The sequence below is a fragment of the Pollachius pollachius genome, assembly GCF_949987615.1.
Source record: "Pollachius pollachius genome assembly, chromosome: 4".
NCBI lineage: Eukaryota > Metazoa > Chordata > Actinopteri > Gadiformes > Gadidae > Pollachius > Pollachius pollachius.
In genome coordinates this window covers 9,510,857-9,533,515 of record NC_136937.1, presented here as the reverse complement: position 1 = coordinate 9,533,515, position 22,659 = coordinate 9,510,857, and the positions used below count along the sequence as shown (strand labels likewise).

The following is a 22,659-nucleotide window of genomic DNA, read 5'->3' as shown; positions in this document are numbered from 1 at the left end:
GTCGGCTTATGAATAGCATAATGTCCTATTTGGAAATGTCAGTGGAAAAGTTAAGCTTAACACTATAAATTCCTTTAGTCAAAACAAAGTACTTTAAGTACTTAAAATCTCAGCTTTAAGAGTTTACATTGTTTCATAAACCTGAGGATGGCTACAGAAGATTTGAATTAATTTGAAATTTACAGCTCAGCATTTTAAATCTGGGTATTCTAATGTATAAAATAAGTAGATTAAAGTAAGATTAAATTCTGAATTAGACAACTTCTGATCAGGCAGCTTAACGAACTTTGAAGGGTACACTTCATGTTTATTTAATCACAGCACTAACTTCCCAGGCTGAACATGATTGCCATAAGGTTATCTTTAGCTTGTCGCTAGTTAAAATATCCGGACAATGGATTGGATGGAAACCTGTAATTTTAAAAACCAGGATAACCAGTTCATTGTGCAACTATCCAAACACTCATTGTAAGTCATAAACCACTTGGACACTTCCATTTAACTTTTATTCAAAGTGCTTAATGATTTTAATGTCTTGCATACTTTTATGGATCACAGAAGACTCAGAAATGCGTTGCAAGTGACCAGAGTTTTAATGTAACAACGGGTAGGCAGCACTGCATTACAGCCGTCCTAAGTGATGTCTCGGATCAATGCTCAAAAGTGCGACTCAAAGCAGATAACTCAAGACTGGTCTTCCGCATGATTAAGATCCCAACATGTATCGGAACTGACGGCATTTTGCTGGAACAGACATCTAATGCGTCCCTGATTATCCAAGTTGGTACAGGTCATTGTAACCTAGTTGATTCTAGGGGCTCCCACAGTACAAACATTGTCATCCTAGCAAAGAATGTAAGAATACCCCTATTTACATGTTCATATGTTGACAAATGAATGGTAAACTTTTCTTAAAGTATAACAATGATTTATGAATCAGCCACAAGCTTCAAATAGGGTTCACTGCCAGTCTAGTTTGACCTTTAACCATAAAAGTTTATGTTTTTAGGAACAAAATATATTCTCAAAGAAAAACAGGACAATTGTAGTTTTGCACTGGGGTTCACAGTTCCGTGAAGCTGACTGTTGCCGGGGTTCTTCATTCAAACTTGATGCCCTGTGCCAAAGGAAGCTCCTTGCTGTAGTTGATCGTGCTGGAATGAAAAAGTTATAATTTGAACCAAAGAGATCCAGGAGGCATGTGACAAATGTAACCAAACAACTTGGCATGGTCAGTGTGTTTATAAGAAGCAAAATACATTATCTTCGCAAGTTAAATGATTTGAATTTACTTATTGCAATTCAAGTCCCATGGTTAACAGAAGTTAGGGGACGAGAAACCCCTTTTAAAAACGTCTGGTCGCCCAGAGAAATTAAACGACACGCCACGAAAAACCGTTTTTTCTCCGCTCACTCACCACGTGGAGCGCCTCATGTACTGCTTCCAGGAGTCGCTGCCCGACTCTCTGCCTCCTCCGGTGTGTTTCTCCCCACCTAGAAGCACACCAGGTCATGGATGTTATGAGGGGCCACTGTTACTTTGGTAACCGCTCTCTATGTCAAACGAAGAGCAGACCCCTGCTTGACTTACCGAAGGCTCCTCCGATCTCGGCTCCGCTCGTGGGAATGTTGACGTTCACGATGCCACAGTCTGATCCCTTGGGGCTGGAGGGAGGACGGGTATCCAGTTTAAAAACTACATTTGCAGAACGTTTTATCCATACCCAGACTTAAGGGTTAATAGAGGATGAAAAGAGGGCAGATGATGTCATACTAAGGCTATGACAAACATTTAAAAAATAAATCTAACCCTATATACACAAGTGGTCATGTTCAAATATAACTGTTTGCTTTCACAGAGGTGATGACGCTATGAACACTTATGATTGTACTTGTAATTTTTGTGCGAGTTCTTACCCAAGCCAGCGGAACACTCTTCCCATATCTTTGGTGAAGATGCTGCTGGACAAGCCTTGTTTCACCTCATTGTTCCAGCCAAAGGCCTCCTCCTCCTCCTGTGACCACAACATAGTTACACCCCAAAACAGATTTTAGAACCAGAAGACCCAAAGAACAAAAAAGAAAATTTATTATTTACCACACTGTCTACTTTACTGAGATAAAATGTGATAATTTGCAGCTGAAATGTAAAAATTTGTAAGAAGTCTGTCCAAGGGTTAAATATAGTTGGTCCCCTCAAAATCAAAAGGACAATAATAACAGTGGCATATCACTGCAGAACCTGCTCACAGAAGTCACTATTTGCAAAAAATAAAATAAAATGAATAATCTATAAAATAGAGTAGCACATTTTGTTTGCCATGCTATTCATAATAAGCATGCTTAATGGTCTCCAGGTTTAATGTACCTTAAACTTGAGGACATAGAGGATGGGCACAAAGGTTTCGGTGTGAACGATAGGGGCATCATGGGCCAGTCCAGTGATAATGGTGGGTTCAACGTAGTTGCCAGGTCGATCGATCACCTTAAAAATAATATAGGAAAATCACACCCTTTCAAATGGGACATTTCTTCCCCACATAACATAAAAACACTTTCTTTGTTACTTTGTGTTAAATGGTACAGTATCTCTACCATTTAAAATATGGTTTCTGAGGTATAATAAAATGAAGCATGAACATTTTATAAATGAAGTCAAACCAACAATTGGGATTCGTTGCAGATCGAAGCGTTTTCCTCTGAAACCATGATAAGAGAAGTCAAGCCCTGTACCTTTCCTCCGCACACTACAGTGCCTCCCTGCTCCTTGGCCTTCTCCACGGCCGCCAGGTACTGCTCCACGGCCTGCTTTGTGTGCAGTGGGCCGTACATGGTGGTAGCTGCAGAACACCAGGACCGACGTCATTGCACTGTGGAACGGCCACGCTCAAATGGCTCATTCTTTGAATTTCAATGGACGTACCATCCCAAGGATCTCCGATGCGCACTTGCTTGTAGGCCTTGGCGATTCTCTCCACCACTGTGTCATGGATGCTCTCGTGCAGAATCTACAAAGTCGAGGAACGCGTTTACAAAGTGCAACGTGATCAGAGAATGTGAACAGTTGGGTTTTCTTCAGAGTTTTTTTTGAGACACAAAGACCTGCGGCTTCACATTCAGTTACACAGAGAAATAACTTTATATAGGGTCCACGCAGAGCAAGTGTAACCGTCATTGTAGTCTCCTTCAACCCTTCACCGAAGCCCATAATAACTGACCAGTCTCCTTGTTGTGGTGCAACGCTGTCCGGCCGTTCCCACCGACGCAAACACGGCAGAGGGCACCACCAGATTGAGATCAGCATCCTCGAATACTGGAACAAACATACACACAAAAGTTATTACTTTCCATGTTTTATGCTGACTCGTAGACTGACAATAGATATTTGTCTTTGTCTCAGGAAGGAGAATCAATCAAATTAAATCATTTTAAATAGGTGGAATTACAGCATTTTATCTGTGGAATCTGCGATAAATCTACAGATTTATCGCCAACAGTTAAAAAAAATGCTTTGACCGGCTGTTGGAGATCAGTTAACTAAACCAGCAAGATAACTAACATTCATTATTATGGTTAATGATAATTATTAACTTTTTAAAGCTCACCAATGATAGCATTGTTCCCACCGAGCTCTAGTAGCTGTCGACCTAGAAAACAGACAGAAATGCGAGTTGAAATTATCAAATAATTATGCATGTCTTTTCTTATTTTATGATGACTAAATAAAATACAACTCACCAAACCTCTCCTGCACCATCATGCCCACAGACTTTCCAACTTGAGTACTGCCGGTAAACGACAGCAAATTCACACGCTCATCCTTGGCCATGGCAGTGCTGCAGAGAAGAACGGGAGGTTGGTTTCACGTGGAAGAAAAACCGTACACGTGCAAAATATAAAAATCGGCTGAACGTTATTCAAGACTTCAATGTCTTCTAAAATAAATGTTACGTTTCTGCGACATTGCTTCAGACTAACTCTGCTGGTTCCATTGCGTCGCAATCAACCAGTTCGTTGACTATCATCTCGGTGATGGTGCTCTCAAACTCCACACTGTGTGGTTGTTCTAATAGGGCAGGTGTATTCCCAGCATCCAGACCCCTCCTCACCCAACATCAGCCCCGCCACACGTCATGGAGCAGATGGCCCCGGGGAGGCTGTTGTGCTCCAGCACCTCCGCTACGATCCTGGTGAACAGGAAGAGACAACAGTTTAAGCATGCCGAACCATGGGACACCAAAACACCAGCCCACTCCACTGACACCCACTGAGGAACGTTCTTTCATGGGTAAGGTAGCACAGCCCTTGAATATGTGGCTGCTTTATTTCTTTAAAACAACTTCTTCAAATTGCAAATTGAGCTCAGATGGTCTTCTTCACAATAATGCTTTTCAATATAATACATTTATGAACCTAAAGTATAGGTAAGGAAGGTATACTTACTTGGTTACAGCCACACTAGTGAGTGGTGTGGATGGGGCTCCTTTCCTAAAAAGGGAAAACACTTCATTAGCAAAAACATGGAACCCAGGTTGGGCCATAGAATTACTAATGGGAGTCGAGTTTTTTCTTGTAATTTAGAGGGCATAAGACAAGGGGTGAAATGTGGCCTGTGAAGCCCTTTGACACTGTGTCACAATTAAGGTCAAGGAAAATAAACAAGACTTGAAAATGGACTTAATGGACCGCTAATTATCCTTTTTGGTCAAATTCCATTTGCTGACACCAAAATGGCACGGTGAAGCATACAGGTTTTCTTTTTGATGTACCGACCACACTGGTCTATGGTCTACCTACGGTTAAGGGGCTAAGACATCAGGGATCTTACCATAGACAGACGTTTCCACAGATGAGAGCCAGAGCGTTGTTCCAGCCGTAAACCGCCACGGGGAAGTTGAATGCGGTGATGATGCCGACCAGTCCCACAGGGTTCCACTGCTCAAGCAGGGCATGACCTGGTCCTTAAGGAAGTCAAAGTAGGTTGATTATTTGTACAGTGTTCTATGGCGACTGCTGCATCACAGCAAAACACAGTAAACATGACAACGTTGGATTGATCAAATGATTGAGAAACCATTTGTGCCACTTCATACTAGTTTGTACCCAATATGCCAAGCAAGGAGCTACAACAACCCCGTGAGAAAATAGGTTTGTCTGAGGAAAAAAGGTATTGAATAAATGTATCCTCTATGCAGTAACACAGGGTTGAGTTCATCAGGTGTTCTGTCAGAGTCACAAGAGGACACTGAGTACACCTGCATTCCCAAGACCAATGTACAGAAAAACCGATCCAGATATGTTTTTGCTCATTACATTCGATCACAGCTCCCTTTACCTTTGTATTATAATTAGGATAACCAGGAACTTACTTTCTGAGGGGAGAATGGGTCCACCAATCATTCTAGACAGTCCGACAGCATAATCACAGACGTCTACGTATTCCTGCACCTCTCCTACTCCCTCAACGTAGATTTTGCCCATTTCCAAGGAAACCTATAAAAAATTAAGTTGTTTTTTTAATGATCGAAATGTGTGATTAACATGTTCCCTCTTAGCAATAAAGCCAATAATTCATAACCATGGTCTTGTTTAAAAGAGCCATATAAAACTTGTTTTGGTAAGGCCCCTTGCAATGGAAATATAATGTTATGATTTTAATTTATGTCAAATTGTTTGCAACAATTGTGTCTACATCCGTCTTGTGTGTGCGCTTCAGAAAGTCCTTTTAGTTTGTCAGCAGTTATAACTGACTGTGAGATCGAATCACTGCTTGAACAACATCACTATGATTATGTTAATATTATAATTATATATTTAAATAAACTATGAATTAACATCAACTTATATAGATTATACGGGAGATAGTCAGTCTGGTTATTATCATGCCGGATAATTTTCGATTGCAATAAGGAACCAGCCAAGCTGGTGTAAAATGTCATGGAAGAGGAATCACAGCATGCACTCAACAGAGTATGGGTTAGCCTAACGACCTAACCCTAATCTACCATGCCCTCAAACAATGGCAAAACAAAAAGCAGTGGTTTACTCCACTGTCAAAGAATACAAAACATTTTAACCACTGACTTTATGCTGTTAAAGAAATCAACATCATAAACTATGGAAAAATCATATAGTAAATCATACCAATCGTCCAAGAACATCAATCTTCTTCCTAAGTGCATCTCCGATTTGTCTTACAATCTCGCCTCTTTTGGGAGCGGGAATCTGCCAGAGAAAATTATAGATTTAAAGTTACATATATATGTACAGTACACACACATATATATATACACACACACACCACTCAACTTACATCTGCCCACACTTTCCAAGCTTCCTTCGACTTCTGAACAGTTTCTTCGTATTCACTGAGGGTTGCCTACACAAAAGAGAAAATGTGTTCCAATGAGTGTCCTTTGCCATGTTAATAATTGTTGCATTTTTGTCTTTTGTGGTTAGTTGTCCCTTAACCGGGTTCTGGAGGATTGCAATGTTGCAAAACTACAAATTCTTTAATAAGTTAGCTTGATACTTTTGAAAATGTTACAAAACATGTTCTTTTCATACCCAATACAATCTATTAGCGCTGTAAGGTGAAGTAAACAGTTGCTCTTTACACAAAATTTAGTTAAATTATGATATTTACCTGCCGTACTCTGGCGATGGGCTCATTGTTGGCAGGACAGTATGATGTAATGACCTTGAGGTAACGTAGACAACACATAATCTAACATGAGATCAAAACGTATTAACTCTACAACAACTGAAAACTTTCAAATAAGTTAGATTTTTTGCGTTCAGTGCAAACCTTCTTTATGCAAAAAAAATCATTTATAAATACATTTGGCGAGTCACTGCTACTCTATTAATTATACTTCTGAGGATACCACGCAAAACTACTCTCAAAAATTCCACGACATGGTAGGTATAGTTTCATGGTCACATATGTCTTATGGGATAGCTGTCCAAGGAAATACTTTGAAACATCCTATGCACGTTACTACGTACATGCATATCTTTGGCATATTCAGAAATCAACGTGGCTGTTGTTACATGGCAAACGCCACCACCAGTGCATGGCTAGCCTTGGCTAATCTATATTTGGACCTTCGGGAATCTATTTGACTTACCTCCCCTTGTCCTCCCCATGTCCCATGATAAACACCGTTGTTGTCCTCTGCCAAACCGAGCTCTTTCAGCCAGGCGTACTTTGGTTGATTAATCAGAAGTGTTGACATGGCTGCAGTATGCTTGCAATGGATGGTAAAAGTTTTGTGTCGAAAAGCCCTGTGCAGTGCGATGGTGGCCGTGAGGCAGCGCTGCATGGTTGAAAGAGGGGAGTTATGAATGGCCTGCAACGAATAATGAAATCCAGAGCAAAGTGAACTTCTGAATATCCCTGGCGGTGATTGGTCAAGACGGGACACCGCCTCTAATCTCACACTGCCAGTTAAAATGTTGCACAATATTCGTTGAATATTGTGCAACATTTCCACTATAAAATATTAAAGAAATACTGTACATATGTTATTGTGTTGAATTGTGTACTTACAATATTCCAAATTGTTCCAACAATGTTTAAATCCTGGTAAATCCGTACTTTTTTAAAAAACTTTTTTCTAGGCAACGTTCCTTAGATGAGTTCACAGGTCAATGATCATTGACAAACTTCAAACTTCTCTCCCTAACCCCCGTGGAAAACACGTGAGAGCAATAATCCAGTAGTGACGCCCAGATATATTATACTGTGGTCAAAGTTTATTTGGCAACCCATTTCAGGATTATCTTTCTGTAATGTATCCATCCGAAAGCGACGGCAATACATTAACTTTTTTTTTTTACTATTTCAAATGAGTAAAATCTTAGTTCATTGTAGACTTATTGATTCGCTCTCGTGCTCCCTCAGGCCAAATACTTATTATTACACTTTTCATTGCCATACGAACGACTTGGGAAGTTCCTATTTGAACTTGAACGCAGCACAATATTGCATTTCCGTCATGGCGCTCCAGGACGACCCGTGCAGTGAAGTTGAAGTTTTGTTATCATTTTCTACCTTTTCCCGTCCCACCACAGTACCTTTGGGTTCTGGATATGAAGTGCTTTATGAAACTTTTTTGTCAGTTTATGGACATCATATCGATGTCCTTCGCAAATTCATCATTCAGATATATTCTGATGAATGGGGACAATACATTGATTTTCCTGAAGGTTTTACCATTTTTAATAAAGCCAGGCTACGACTAGTGCCTTTACAATCAGAGGTAAGAAGAAATCAAACCGACATGGTTTGTTTAAAAGCTTTTCATAACAAAGGCTTTTCCCAACTGTTTTCCCAACATTAGTGAATAGCCTACAACACATGATGTGGAAAAGAATGCATACATATGCTCAAATCATCATAACGTTTATTAAAATAAAATATATTATTCAAGCATATTGAAATATAGGCTAGGTAACTATACCTGGCTTCTATACAACCTATAACTTAACAACTGAAAATCAGCACAGAAAATTCAACAATTGTTGTTGTTTTTACAACCGTGATAATCGATTGTGTCTTTCTTCCCAAGGGGACATCATTGGGCAACCTTACTCCAGACACCACAGCATTCTTTTGTTGTGATATGCAGGAAAGATTTCGTCCTGCTATCAAGTATTTTGAGGAGATCATCAGTGTGGGACAGAGACTGGTATGTTTTTGCAGTGGAGAGTCACAAATCTTGACGAATCTTGCATACATGGGATTAGGAAACATACATTATTATTATTATTATTATTATTATTGTTATATTATTAACAATGTGATCTTGAAACTTAAAAATGGAAAATTAGGATTATATTTCCACACTTTGTCTATCTCTTTACCATGTACCATCCTTCTTCTTCCCGGTACTCCACCTCTCAGATCCATGGAGCTCACCTTTTAGGCAGCCCCCTCATCGTATCGGAGCAATACCCCAAAGGTCTGGGAAGCACTGTCCCAGAGCTGGACATCTCTGCTGCTGGACTGGTTTATACCAAGACCAAATTCTCCATGATCCTTCCTGAGGTGGAAAAGGTTTTGGCAGCACTTCCAAAAATCCGCTCCGTTGTTTTATTCGGGGTGGAGGTAAGGCATTTCTAAAGTGTTCCGTGCACCATTGATGGGATTATCAGGGATGATAGAAATAGAACTGGCGTTGATAGACCGAGGCTTCTAGGGCTTAAGCCCCAAATTATTCTTATCCAGCCCTGATATTTTCCAGCCCTCCCCAGATGAGGAATCTGCCGTTCTTCATGTATGTCCATAGTAGAGGAGAATTCCATTAGTGTTGATTAAACTATGACTAGAATATGTTACTAAAATATGTTTATTATTTTTATTATAATTTGATAATAAAAACTTATTTTTCAGTTAACATGTTGATTTAATTTTGTTTCTTCCATAAAGACCCATGTGTGTATCCAGCAAACAGCGCTGGATCTGATTGGCCGGGGATACGAGGTCCACGTCGTGGCAGACTCCACCTCCTCACGCAGCATGGTGGACCGGATGTTTGCTTTGAAGGTAAGGCTTTAGCTTATTTTAACTTTTATCAGCAGATTCAAAGGTTCAAACACACCTTGTTTGAGCCCCAATGAATCAAAATACAAAAAGAAAATTGCATTTAACTTGCTTGCTCGTTTGATAGAGGTCACCTGGTAAATACTATTTTAGTCCATATTTACATTGAGCCCTACATTTTTAAACGATGTGCATTTAAGTTGAGATTTTGACCAGAATCACTCAATAAACTACATATAAGTGCTATAGTGCTATATTCTAACCCATTACATCACAACGTGTTTCTTTTCCTCAGAGAATGGCCCAGCTTGGAGTCATCATCACCACCAGCGAGTCGGTCCTTCTGCAACTGGTTGCTGACAAGGAGCATCCCAAGTTCAAAGCCATCCAGAGCATTATCAAAACCAGCGCTCCGGACTCAGGCCTGTTAATAAATGTATAACACAGGTTGTTGTCATTTAACGATACTATACTGAACTGTACTGAAACCAAAACGGTGTACCGGGGTACGCACTGTTCAACAATAGGAATGTATTACTGGAATGGTAATGGTAACCTCCTTTATTCACTGGCATAGTATCCGCTTTTAAGTCACCGCATATTGAGCATTGATCAGGACACCAGGACACAAATTCATTCTGTAAAAATATCACTGTGCTAAATGAAATAAAGGTATTCTGTAATGTTTGGTGTGTGGTACCGCCGGTGTGTAAGATAAGATGCTACACTTATCTATTTGATGTGATCTCCATCTCTTGACCTTGATTGTGTTAAGCTTGATGTGTTTTGAGAAAAATCGGTATTCTATAGTTTAAAATATATTCACTAACACTGTGTTAACTGGTTGCATTACCGTATTTTAAATCCTCGGGCCCACTGACTGAAACAGGGCAAATGATGTAAGCGCTAGTGCATTATCTCATCTCTTTCTACTCCTCTTTCTATCCCTCTGCCTGACTTCTATCCGTGACACCGTTGCTTTCTAACGGCAGGGTGTAAGGGGTCAGATTAGGTTACACTCAGTCACTGACACACACACACACACACACGCACACACGCCTACTTGTAAGTCATACTCTGTTACAAATACCTAACTGGCCATGAATTATTACACAACTAGAAGGTTACACTCCGCGGAGTCAGACATGCAACACATACAACAATAAGTCGGAGCGGTGTGAGGAGGATCCATGGAGGATGGATGTATCAGTTCTACCTAACAGCAACCACCCAGAGAGGTTCCTACAGCTGGATGTAAGGAAGCTGCCCATCAGCCATGGAGTATTTCAGGTTGGGGCGGCCATCACCAGTCAGAGACATTGGCAAAATAGGTTATACACTCAGGTAAGTGGTTTGATGATTGATTGATTATTTACACATGAGAGAGTGTTTAGTAGTAACATATGTATTTAGAATGTCTTCATATGATACGATAGGTTTGACGTCCATGAACAAGGAATAACAAATACAAAGTTAAACCCATCTTAGTGATAACAAATGTTTACCTTTTTTCACTCACTATTAAATAAAGCAGTAACAGCCTGCTCAAACAACATTTTCTACCACAGAGGGAGCAAGGAACGGTCAGCGGTCGTCATGAACGGCCATCTCCTTCCCCAGAGGGAAACCCTGTCATGTTCGCTGACAGATACATGGAGAAACACATCACTCCTGTCACCTTTAATCCCAACGTGAAGAGGAACCCTCTTTACACAGACGCAAGACCCGCAGAAAGAGAGGACCCTGAACCATACAAACCCTCGTGGACAATTAAAGAGTACGACCAGCGCTCTGTCCACGGCCACCTGGCAGGCTCCATGATGGTACCGTGAAGAGGAAAAGGAATAGATATTGGCTGTGATGGATGCAACTAAATATAGTTGATGTGTGGAAACTAGGGATTGTTTATTGATTGATGCATGACCCACAACAGAAACACCATTGCATACATTTAATTTTGTTGTAATGAATGTCCAGTGTAGGTTCTCCAGAACCTGTATGCTGAAAAAAGAAAATGCTTAAATAACATGTACAGTTAATCCACATTTCTAGATTCACTTATACTTGTCGTCATATGTGAGCTAAATTGTCCCAAGCATTGTCCAATATGTTTTGAATGAATTCAAACTTGGTGCAGAGACTGCTTCTTGAGGGAGAGATAAATGTAATAGGGAAATAATTGATTCTTGAAAATCTGGGTAAGCCAGTCAGCATTTAAACATGATTATGTCTTACAGGGTGAAGAAAAGACGGCCAAGGATTTGGATTACTGGCTTGAAGATCTCTACACGCCTGGGTTTGATTCCCTGTTAAAAAAGAAAGAAGCGGAATATAGAAGAAGAAAGCTCTGCAAAATATTTACCTTTGTAATTCTATTGATATCTGTAATCATTGTTGTCGTAACTGTGCCAATTGTACTCAAAACGAAAAATTAGCTTCACTAGTTACTTTTATCAATTAACATTACTGCTCACTAGATGAGAAAAGTTGATATGCAAAAAATGATACCTGAAGGATAATTTAGTTCATTCATTAGTTGCTATTTTCCTGTTCAACCCTCCAATAAGAAGATACATTTGGCTGGAATAATGTTGTATAGGTTAGTCTCTGTAATGGAGCAGCTGGCACTCAATGAAAGAGATACTGTTACAGGTGCGAATCAGCCAGTACAAAATCCAGGGTTAAATATAGGTCTTGTGTTTTAGAAAACACCTAGTCACCCTGATAGCTATACTTCTATAATTTTGACATGCTTGACAGAAATAATGCACATTTTGCACACTTTTTTTTTAATAACAATTGTCAGAGCAAAGGTGAGAATTGTTAAATACTGGGAAATGAAGAATGTCAGGGATTAATAATCCCAGAATATAAAAACATTTTAAGGATTCTATGCCATAATTCCATAATTGAAAAAATTGAATTGTAAGAGTAATACTCTCAGTGGTTTCCCTGTTTTGGGATATTAGAGGGAACACTGTTTGCACGGCAATATATTATAATATAGCATACATGACTTGTATCTTCTGTAATTGTGTAATTTTATAACATATTTGTAAGAGTAAAACCAGTTAATTCAAGTGTGCGGTGCGGTGTATGTGTGTTTCTGTGTCTGTGTTTATATAATAGTGTGTAACTGAGTGTATGTGTTTATATCAGGGTAATCCTCTGTTCATGGTTATCTGTTACTAAGGCCTAGACTGGAGACATTGTCCTTGGGCTCAGAGAATCACAGTGTTATAAACAGACACACTAACACACTGCCTATACACTTTTAATGGTGGTCTCTTCTTCTTCTTCTTCTTCTTCTTCTTCTTCTTCTTCTTCTTCTTCTTCTTCTTCTTCTTCTTCTTCTTCCTCTTCTTCTTCTTCTTCTTCTTCTTCTTCGTTTTATTCGACATTTGTAGCTTTATTTAGTTTATTTTTTAATACCCATTAATGATCAGCTGATGCTGAGAATGACATTAATAACGTAAGAGAAAGGTGTTACAAAAAATGTACTGAAAATTTGAAATGCATTGAAAAATATGTATTGGTTGTATTCGTTTATTCGTTTTCGTCGTTATAATAATGAAAATCGAAAAGGAAAAGCACAGAAAGTTGTATATATATGTTGTAAAGAAAGTGTATGTATTTAAAATAAATGTAGTTGTATTTTTTTAAAAACTCAGTAGAAGACTATCGACAACCTGAGTCTGGTGTCATCAGACGGACGCGTCATTAAATTCCTCATGACGTTTCAGGCAGAGGAAAACAAAGATGGCGTCTGGTCAGCAGTGGGTGTTGGTAGAAATGGTTCAGGCGTTTTACGAGGTAATTATATACATCTTTTAGGTTCTATTTTAATTGTATCATTTTTCTATGTAGAAGATTCGAACAACAGCCGCTTCTTTCTTACAATTGGATGTCTTTCGTCAAATTCGGAACGTAAAACAAACTTGGCTGTTAAAAAGTACTCTCGTTAGTAACGTTGATTGACGAACTTCGATAGCCAATCACCTGTTGTTTAGGTGAAGGCTATGCACCTACATAACTTATCAGGGGCCAGCATTCCTACATAGGCGGTTCTTCAGATATCCAGGAAGTCAAAGTCAGCATCTGCTTGTCTCAACTCAAAATGTGTTTTAGTTTTTTAATCGGCCATTTGTTCCCGACAAGTTGGACCCTGCTAAATTAGTCAATGTTGTTTTCACTCAAAATTGTATAGAACTGTTTTAATTGTGTAAGAATTCAACCAAGTTGTCAAGTCGTGAACACATGCCTCCTAACGTTATCTAACGTTACCACAAGGAGGGAGCTAACTTGCTTGACATGTTCTGAGTGAAGATTTCGACCGTGGCCTTTATATACTTCTTATTCTTTTTCTTAAACTAAATAAAATGTTTTCATCTTAAAATAAGTATCCATCTTGAGTTACACCTGAGCCTATTCCATAGATCGCGAACACAACATTTGTTACTACACCACTCCGTGTTGTATAACATTTTGGGTGTTATAACACCTAAATATTTTTGGTGTTATTTCCCTTTTAGTTCATAGCTTTTGAAACTCACAATAAGCCCATGAAAAGGGTGTGTGTGAGAAGTTAAATGGTTGATATAAAGTATGCATGCTCTGTCATTTTTTCCATATTTATCTCCCTTCAGTATAGCAGCAGTTGGGAAACAATGAGCTCTGTACACAATGGTCCTCATTTTCAGTCTAGTTTATTTTTCTTTCATCAGTAAAGATTGTGACACTTGAATATACTTTGATTTATATACGGCAAGAGAGGGCTGGCAGTTCTAGGCCACCAAGATATGGACACAAATAATATGTTGCACAAATATCATAAAATGTGTATGGTTTTCATCATATCTTTCTCACTGTAACAGGCCCCTGCTTATCACTTGATCTTGGAAGGTATCCTCATACTTTGGATCATCCGGCTTTTGTTTTCAAAGACGTATAAACTCCAGGAGACCAATAAACTCACAGAGAAGGTACGACGTTAGAAATGGTAAGACTATACATGTTTTGTTAAAGGTTCTGCGTTAATCATCGTTTTTGTTTGGGGTCACCTGTTGCAGGAAAAGGAGGAACTAATTGAAGAATGGCAACCAGACCCTCTGGTTCCGTTAGTGTCCAAAGACCACCCATCCCTCAGTTATGACATTGTGACGGGGTAAGCTACTCCATATATCCAGATAGCCTTTTCTGCTCATTCATTCATTGTATGGTACACACTTGGGCCTGATAGGGTTGGGCATGATGTTGACTCAGTCAATGAAGGCGCAATGCAAAATCAAAATTCCATTTCAGAACGTTACAATGGAATATATGCACACGCCGTTACTTGTATTATACTGATGTTTCGTGCAGTCGACAGTTTAAACTAAAAAAACACCTTTTTTTCCTTGCAGTCCACCAAGCCATAAAATTATCATTAATGGAAAGGAGTGCATCAATTTTGCCTCGTTTAACTTCCTGGGTCTTTTGGAAAATGACCGAGTGAAGGTTGGTCTTCCTCTACGTTAGAAGAGTATGAGAATATGAGAGTATGAGAATGTATTATGTTCAAGTTTGCTTTTAACTTGACATATCATCATCTTTCCATTGTGTTTTTTGTATGATTATGATTTAAATATACCTTATCTTTACAGCAAAAGGCTTTAACATCTCTCAAGACATACGGTGTTGGAACGTGTGGTCCCAGAGGGTTTTATGGGACCTTTGGTGAGTGAGGAGTCTATGACCTGTGTCTTCTGCAATTCTCCTTTCATGTGGTCAAACATGAAAACGGGACTGAAATTTTGTGTGTGTGTGTGCACTCCAACAACAGATGTCCATCTAGAGTTGGAGAGTCGACTGGCCAAGTTTATGAAAACGGAAGAGGCCATTATCTATTCCTATGGCTTCGCAACCATTGCGAGTGCAATCCCTGCCTATTCAAAGAGGGGGGACATTGTTTTTGTGTAAGTTTTGTGTAAGGTTTAACTTTGGTTCATTTGTTTATATCTTAAATCATTTGTATTTTTAAGCATGTTATTTTTAAGCATTTTAAGCATTTTAGAAACCTTTGCTTCATGTATTGACCTAAATATTTGCTTATAATTCAAACTTGGTGTCCACGCAAATCCACAGCAAATGTGTATTGTGGTTATAATTGAACTCAAATTTTGTTGGGTGATCCAGGGACGAGGCGGCTTGTTTCTCCATCCAGAAAGGCCTTCAAGCGTCCCGCAGTGTCATCAAGTACTTTAAGCACAATGACATGGAGGATCTGGACAGACTGCTGAAAGAACAACAGCTTGAAGACCACAAGGTCAGAGTGTTCCAGTGTGCTAGACGCTAGGCTTCAATTTGCTTTTTGTTCTCGACGACGTTCCTTAGATAAGAGCACCCAACGAAGAGATTCAGATTCTCTTTAGAAGACGTTTTTTAGAAATTCTACCTGTCTACTGCGTCTTCTACTGCGTTTGCTATAGTTCAGATCTATAATAAGTCAGTCAGTCTGCAAGATTTAAGTTTCCTTAATTCATTAGAGCAATATTTATATATGAATTTGTTTGATTTCACAGTGCAAATTATAAATAATTATTTATTGAGTTGACACTTATTCGACAACCATATGTTCTTAGGAACTAGGGATGTTGGTGATACTGTTTATTTATTGTTGAAAAAATATCAAAATGGTTAGCATAAAATAATGTCCTGTCTGACCACTGCCTCAGATATCAATGATAGGACTATGTGCCGTTGTGATGAGAGGAAAAAGGAAATAAGACTGTTTTGTATTGGTCTTGCTGTAGAATCCACGCAAGGCCAAAGTCACAAGGAGATTCATCGTTGTGGAAGGACTGTACATGAACACTGCTGATATCTGCCCTCTCCCAGAGCTGGTAAGACGGCAATAGTTTCCCCGAAACAACCCCATTTCACGGAATGTCGCTATCAGACTGCCGTATGGAACAATATTATCTGAAAGATAATGGCGGTACAAATTGTAATCCTCTTTGGTTTGATGTTTTCCCGCCAGGTGAAGATGAAGTACAAGTACAAAGTGCGTATCTTCCTGGAGGAGAGTCTGTCTTTTGGGGTTCTGGGAGAGCATGGTCGAGGGGTCACGGAACACTTTGGGGTCAATGTGAGTATTGAGATCAGATATAGTGGGAAAACCATTGCAGACGTAGTTGCTCTTATCGTTTAAAATAAAGATTGTTTAGTTTTTATCAGCAAGACATTTTGCCTACAAAAAAAAGTATCTTTTTTTTAAGTGATTCATTATTATCCTTCAGTGAATAAGGGTACATAATCCTCCAGCTATCCTTTCATTACATCTGGTTGAACAAGATTTGCTCTAATATTGACTGTTACGTTTTTCTTTTCACAAAATTAATTTGTAATGTATTGAAATGTATTTAAAGAGAATGCATTTAAAGAGAGTGGATTAAGAACATTGATCAGATTCCCTGTTTAATGCTACTAGATCGATGACATTGACCTGATCAGCGCCAACATGGAGAACGCTGTTGCTTCCATCGGCGGTTTCTGTTGCGGCCGGTCGTTTGTAATCGACCATCAGGTAAGAGATAGATTCTAGTGGCTTTAGAGTCAGTAAAAAGCTATAATATTCCAGCGCAACATCACACATACGGGTTGCATTTCAGCATGTTTTCAATTGTCATATTTTCCGTTTGTGTTTTTAAGGTTCTGCTAAAAAAACACACTAGGAAACATTAGCAGCGTTGCTGACTTCTTCTTTTCACTGTTTCCCACCGGCCATGGCTTCTTGCAGTAATAGTTGCTTATGAAGGGTGCGGTGGCACTCCTTGCTCAGCCACTGCGTGCGTATTTATAAATGATGTACTGTTTGCGTATGAGGTAGTCCGCCGAAGGTCTTTGAAGATAGTTTTGTGGTACACTTAAGTCAAAGGAACTTAACTTGTGAACCACTGATCTCCAATGCATGCACCTTAACGCACGCATGCATGTATTTCTAACCTGATGAAGTAACCCTGATGCAGAGTTATTTGCATAGGTCAGGTTTACAGCATGCGCTTAGGTGCATGCAGTAGCCGTGAATGCAGAGCTAGGCTGTACGCACAGCTAATCAGTGGTTTCTGCATAGGTCAGGTTTACTGCAAGCTTAATGTGCGTCTTCTTGTTCTTGGCACAGCGTCTCTCGGGCCAGGGCTACTGTTTCTCAGCCTCTCTGCCTCCGATGCTCGCTGCGGCTGCCATCGAGGCTCTGGACATCATGGAGGAGGATCCAGGTACAGAAAAGAAGCAATTATATTTCTTTAACCCTTTCTGTGCTTTGATTTTTTTTTTATTGTTATCTTTCGATTCAATGCAAAAAATAACATTTTTAAAATCGAAATGGTAATTTAACCATGTAGTCCACACATTAAGTAACAAACTTTTCTTTCTCGTTACCAGATATCTTCACTGTATTGAGAGAGAAGTGCACAAGTGTTTACCATGCGTTACAGGGGTAAGTGGGGTTAAACTACGTTCCTCTGAATGTACTTGAGTTCACAACAAAGAAGCAAGTCATTTGATAAACATGCACTGAGGTTTATCTAGTCGGGAGTTGTTCAACCAGAGACATTAACCCGCCTCGCTTTATATTGGTCATATTGGATATCCAATGATGTAACTACATGACTTGAAAATGTCTCCACAAGAGATTCTTTCTCTTAACCTGTTGCTAATTAATCTAGATTGAATGCAGCGTTCACTACAGGTGGTTTAAGGAGTTGTAGAGTTACAGTAGCCTAGCTCCTGTTCATGTGAAGGGAATACAGTTTCAATTACTTTCCACAGATTTCCAATGTGTTCCAAATATGATTACCTAATTTATTATCTATTCTTACCTTTAGCTTATTATAGTAATACAATTTTCTATAAAGAAATCTAAAATGTGTCCTAATGTGCAATTGTTCACTGTTCTGTCATGGAAGTCGTTGGCCCGTAATAAATGGATGAATGTGCAGTCCCAACATCTTGCTACCTTCCTCTCTCAAGGACTCCGGGCCTGAAGCTAGTGGGCGAGCCCTTATCCCCCTCGCTTCATTTGCAGCTAGAGAGAAGTTCTGGTTCCAGAGACAAGGACCTGAGGACGCTACGGCGCATCGTCGATTACGTGAGTCTGGCACCTCGAGCTTGTCTATCGAAAACCTCAGTAGAATTGGTAGAAAACATTTGGTCCATAGATAATGTTATGGTTGCAAAATGTATGATTTAAGAATCCCTGTGTGTCTGCTTTGAAGGGATGTGAAGTGTACAGCCTTTCAGTCCGTATTTAGACACAGTAGATGTGAGGCAACACGCGCCCTTCCCACCAGGCTAACTGCATGCGTTCTTCCCCTTTTGTCCCTGTCCTTGTTGGTACGAGGTAAATGACGGCATGTTACCCAGCGTCGTGGGTTGTGTCTGGCAGGGCAGGGCTGAAACTGTTCCCAAAATATACACAATTGCTTAAGTATCACTTGAAGCAATGACAAAGGGAAGGCTTGCAGAATCAAGTCCTTACAGATATTTTCCTTGGTTATAAAAAGGTATTCAGTTGTAGCCTGAGGCGAATCGGTTTTTGCCTAAAAACACAACACTGGAGGGAGGCATCATAGGCAGGGAGCATCCTAGAGCAAAAGCATCCTAGAGCTCTCAGGAGCTCATTAGTTTGGTATGTTTTTATCTCCTCTAACTTCAAACACGTGTCGTCTTCTAGTGTTTGGAGAGAGAGGTGGCTCTGACTATCGCACGCTACCTAGAGAAAGAGGAGCGCTACCTTCCCCCGCCATCGTAAGTTCACTTCTCCTGTGCCGAGTAACTTGATGGCAGTTTTGTGGTCGTAACTCTGTATTGCTAACGTAATTCAAACCTAAAAAAAAAAATCCCCAAATCTTTAAATGTGGGATCTTAAATCATGACATATGATTAAATGTCTTTTCTACCTCTTCTGTTCCCAGTATTAGAGTGTTGGTCACCGTTGAACAGACGGATGAGGAAATCCAGAAGGCTGTGTCTTGCATTAAAGAGGCAGCCTTGGCTGTAACATCCTAGTCACTCTCCCATTCAAACCAACCAGCATCTAAACTGGTTTCTTTGCAAGATAAAGTGGAAATAGGATATCTGCAAATACAACCACTTTTCTCAAATACAACTCAACTTTTCAAGTTGAGTGTTTTTTGTTTTTTTTACCTTAAATAACCTTTTTTTCAATCCTTGTGGTATTTATCTCTTTAATTATAATTCTTATTTTTTTTTTTACACATGAATGATATGTATACTATGATTGTGAATAGTTTGGTACCCAAGAAAATGTACATTCCATCCATGTTTCAATGTCTCATTTGTTTAATGCCTTAAGTAATGGACACTACATCGACATGGAAAGTCAAAGAAAACACCTAGAACTAGAACATTTTTCAGTACTGACACCATCCATTACTTTGAATGAACACCATAGACCTATACTGTTGATGTTAAAACACTGGATTATAAGGAACCACATAAATGCCTAATGACTTGGGAAAGTGAGAAGAAGGGTGGGAGAAAAATGTAATATTTATCAGACTAAAATATATTCCACTTATTTATTTGAGTCTAACTGTCTCCGCGAAACACTGTGCCTTGTGTGGCGGCTCCCAGGCCCACTTTGTGAGGTCACAAAGTGTCGTGGTTTTAAATTGTGTAGTATGAAAGGGTTCTCCCAAACCAATCTCTCAAAGAGAAATCTTCTTAGAAAGTTTCCTTATTTTTCTTTCTTCTTCACTCCTGTTCTTGTGTATATCTCAGGCGCCTTAAAATGTAAGGCACGAAAATGTGTTGACCAAAGTTATATATGAATACCATCCTCAATGTATGAAGGATAATGTAGGTCATACAACATATATGGTAAAGCTTCATTTTACAAGATGGTAATTATGAAATTGGCAAGTAATAGAAATGTAAAATAAATACTGTTCAAGAATTCACTCGGCTTTGCAGCATTTGGTGATTCTGCTACTAATGTATCGAGTTCATCCTTTTCATAAACATTCAAACAAAATCATCCAATAGTACAGTAGTAGTATGTCATTAGCCGTCTGTGAAATAAAGCACGATCAAATGTCCTGATAAATATGCTGGGATTACACTGTATTGTTTGCTTGCTAAAATGATGAATGTGCCTTATGTATTTATATTTAATGAGTGTATGTGTGGGGATGTTATATTTCAAAGATGCTCTATGAACTGGATTGTCACAAGCTAACTTTCTCCTACACTCCGTGCTTGACACTGCATATCAGAATGAGGCTGAAAGAAAAAAATGTTACCTCTGATGTGGTCATATATTTTGTGAATACAATTTAAATTGTTAAATCGAAGCCATTAAAACTGTTCTGTTAGAAATCACTTTTCTCATATTTGACCCTTTATTGCATGGAATGGAAATACACTTTGGTTCGGCGGTATGTTTCCACTCTTATGTGGCTCCCCGCTGTAGGATTTACAGCGTGACATAAATATTCCAATTATAATATACAATCCCTCAATGTGGTACATCAGATTTCTCAACACATTGTCTAAGAGCGGAACCAAAACAGTTGGAGGCTGAGGTAGTGTATAAAAAGTCATCTTTGCACACTTTGGGTATGAGATGGAAGGTCTTAAATTGATCGCCTTTCAGTTTACGTAGGTTTGATTGGACCACGTTTGCTGTCAGCTGATTAGTACACATTACAAGTGTTCTGCCAGAACTAGCTACACACATTAGTTATTCATAATATGTTTTAATAGTATTGATGGCATTAATTGAAAATACATTAAAATGAACCCTCATAAAATGCCATTATCGTAAAAAATATTTTGCTATTGATTCCACAGCATGCCTTTATGATCAGAAACTAAATAATAGTGCTATATATTGCATATTTGCAATGGTTAATTACGCAAATTATTAAAGTTACTGAACAATCCAATGTTAGGGTTAGGATTATTATTGAAAACAATTTCAATAGCATAATAACTGCTGAAAGAACATATTCTAAACCAAACTAGACAAATGATTTTACCCACGATGGACAATTCACAAATACAAGCACAAGCCTACAAATCCCAGTGGCTGATGTGTGCCATCATAAATGACTCTTTGGCTCATGACTCTGGACTCCATTGTGCAACCGTAATGGAAAGTAAGCAGAAGCAGATATGTGTTTGTGGTGGAAGTATGGAACCTCCCTTTCTTTGGTTGCTGCAGGAAGTTCACTGTATTCTTAAGGCTAGCCTAGCACAGTGGCTCTATAAGCATCCTCAGAGTTTAAACTGGTTCAAATCTGATCATCAATTCCTTGCTAGTGCCATGTCTTAAAGAAGTTCCACAACATTTGACATGTGTACTGCAGAGCTGCTGATATCTGGTCTAGTAAGCTGTTGGCTAGGATAGAAATGTGACATTCAAACAAACTATTTGTACCCAAATGCTATGAATTAACAAACATACACAAAAGAGTAAAGTCAGTTTTTATACTTTTATGTATTTATTTATACTTTTTGGTCTCCAAACTGTAGTTGATTTCAACAACTCAGTTGAGTGTATAAACAGTATGTTTTTTGTAACAGTAAGCTTCGTAACCTATGAAAACAGCCTTAAAGATGCTGGAGATGCTCTCATCCTCAGAAATGCTATAAGCACTAAGAACTTTGTTCAAGTACTTACTCTTTTAAGGACCAATCCCATTGTAACCAATAATCAAGTCTACTTGATCTATTTTTGTAATTAGATTTTATGATTAAATAATTTTATTTTTTCATTCACATGTATTATCCCTTTCTGTGTTTGTAACCAATTGCAGCATGTCTTTCATTTGCCCTCGAATTGCCTCTCTCACCAATGGACTGCTCAAAGCTTTAGTGAAAGGTAATATTTTCAGGACTATAAGAGTTTTTATAGGAGTTTGTCATAAACATTGACTAACAATTTTAACTTTTTGTATTTTTTATTTCCCCAAGTACCCCACATGATCGATGTGTTATTGTTGATATGTGAACCCACAGATTCTTCATTTAATAGTTTACCAAAAACAGGGAGTAGTATTTTCTGGTCTGACTGGTCTGACTGGTTAAAAATAAATGCATAAATAAAT

The 22,659-nt window shown here is 38.9% G+C and overlaps 4 protein-coding genes across 4 annotated transcripts; 3 read left to right on the top strand and 1 right to left on the bottom strand.

Annotated features, from left to right (window-relative positions):
* Positions 1–220: 220 nt before the first annotated feature.
* On the bottom strand, positions 221–7,340 carry aldh7a1 (aldehyde dehydrogenase 7 family, member A1). The gene is made up of 18 exons (XM_079734133.1): positions 7,131–7,340; positions 6,647–6,700; positions 6,314–6,379; positions 6,145–6,225; positions 5,370–5,493; positions 4,829–4,961; positions 4,444–4,488; positions 4,110–4,187; positions 3,739–3,836; positions 3,606–3,647; positions 3,219–3,313; positions 2,924–3,008; positions 2,734–2,840; positions 2,369–2,485; positions 1,918–2,015; positions 1,592–1,665; positions 1,419–1,494; positions 221–1,154 (listed from the first exon to the last, which is right to left on the bottom strand). Exons 1-18 carry the CDS (start codon positions 7,323–7,325, stop codon positions 1,100–1,102), a joined length of 1,623 nt encoding a protein of 540 aa, XP_079590259.1. The 5' UTR covers positions 7,326–7,340; the 3' UTR covers positions 221–1,099.
* A 510-nt stretch (positions 7,341–7,850) lies between these two features.
* On the top strand, positions 7,851–10,213 carry isoc1 (isochorismatase domain containing 1; the record flags this gene model as incomplete). The annotated part of the gene is made up of 5 exons (XM_079735577.1): positions 7,851–8,264; positions 8,574–8,693; positions 8,909–9,112; positions 9,434–9,550; positions 9,843–10,213. The coding sequence occupies 5 exons, from the start codon at positions 7,851–7,853 to the stop codon at positions 9,987–9,989; spliced, it is 1,002 nt and encodes a 333-aa protein (XP_079591703.1). The 3' UTR covers positions 9,990–10,213.
* Positions 10,214–10,744: 531 nt separating this feature from the next.
* On the top strand, positions 10,745–11,982 carry minar2 (membrane integral NOTCH2 associated receptor 2; the record flags this gene model as incomplete). The annotated part of the gene is made up of 3 exons (XM_079736006.1): positions 10,745–10,891; positions 11,116–11,370; positions 11,785–11,982. 3 exons carry the CDS (start codon positions 10,745–10,747, stop codon positions 11,980–11,982), a joined length of 600 nt encoding a protein of 199 aa, XP_079592132.1.
* A 1,319-nt stretch (positions 11,983–13,301) lies between these two features.
* Positions 13,302–20,929, top strand: sptlc1 (serine palmitoyltransferase, long chain base subunit 1). Its single transcript, XM_079735551.1, has 15 exons — positions 13,302–13,360; positions 14,422–14,529; positions 14,617–14,711; positions 14,950–15,043; positions 15,190–15,262; positions 15,369–15,501; positions 15,722–15,851; positions 16,339–16,428; positions 16,566–16,673; positions 17,016–17,111; positions 17,706–17,802; positions 17,969–18,023; positions 18,557–18,674; positions 19,260–19,333; positions 19,501–20,929. Exons 1-15 carry the CDS (start codon positions 13,307–13,309, stop codon positions 19,592–19,594), a joined length of 1,419 nt encoding a protein of 472 aa, XP_079591677.1. The 5' UTR covers positions 13,302–13,306; the 3' UTR covers positions 19,595–20,929.
* The last annotated feature ends 1,730 nt before the right edge of the window (positions 20,930–22,659 follow it).

Bases quoted from the DNA above. Each gene is read 5' to 3' on its own strand.
- sptlc1 (XM_079735551.1), top strand. From the start codon at position 13,307: ATGGCGTCTGGTCAGCAGTGGGTGTTGGTAGAAATGGTTCAGGCGTTT. The intron at 15,502-15,721 runs GTAAGTTTTGTG...TGGGTGATCCAG, and splicing joins AGGGGGGACATTGTTTTTGT to GGACGAGGCGGCTTGTTTCT. The intron at 18,024-18,556 runs GTAAGTGGGGTT...TCCTCTCTCAAG, and splicing joins GTTTACCATGCGTTACAGGG to GACTCCGGGCCTGAAGCTAG.
- aldh7a1 (XM_079734133.1), bottom strand. From the start codon at position 7,325: ATGCAGCGCTGCCTCACGGCCACCATCGCACTGCACAGGGCTTTTCGA. The intron at 4,962-5,369 runs GTAAGTTCCTGG...GACTTCCTTAAG, and splicing joins ACCCATTCTCCCCTCAGAAA to GACCAGGTCATGCCCTGCTT. The intron at 2,016-2,368 runs GTACATTAAACC...TTGTGGTCACAG, and splicing joins TCTATGTCCTCAAGTTTAAG to GAGGAGGAGGAGGCCTTTGG.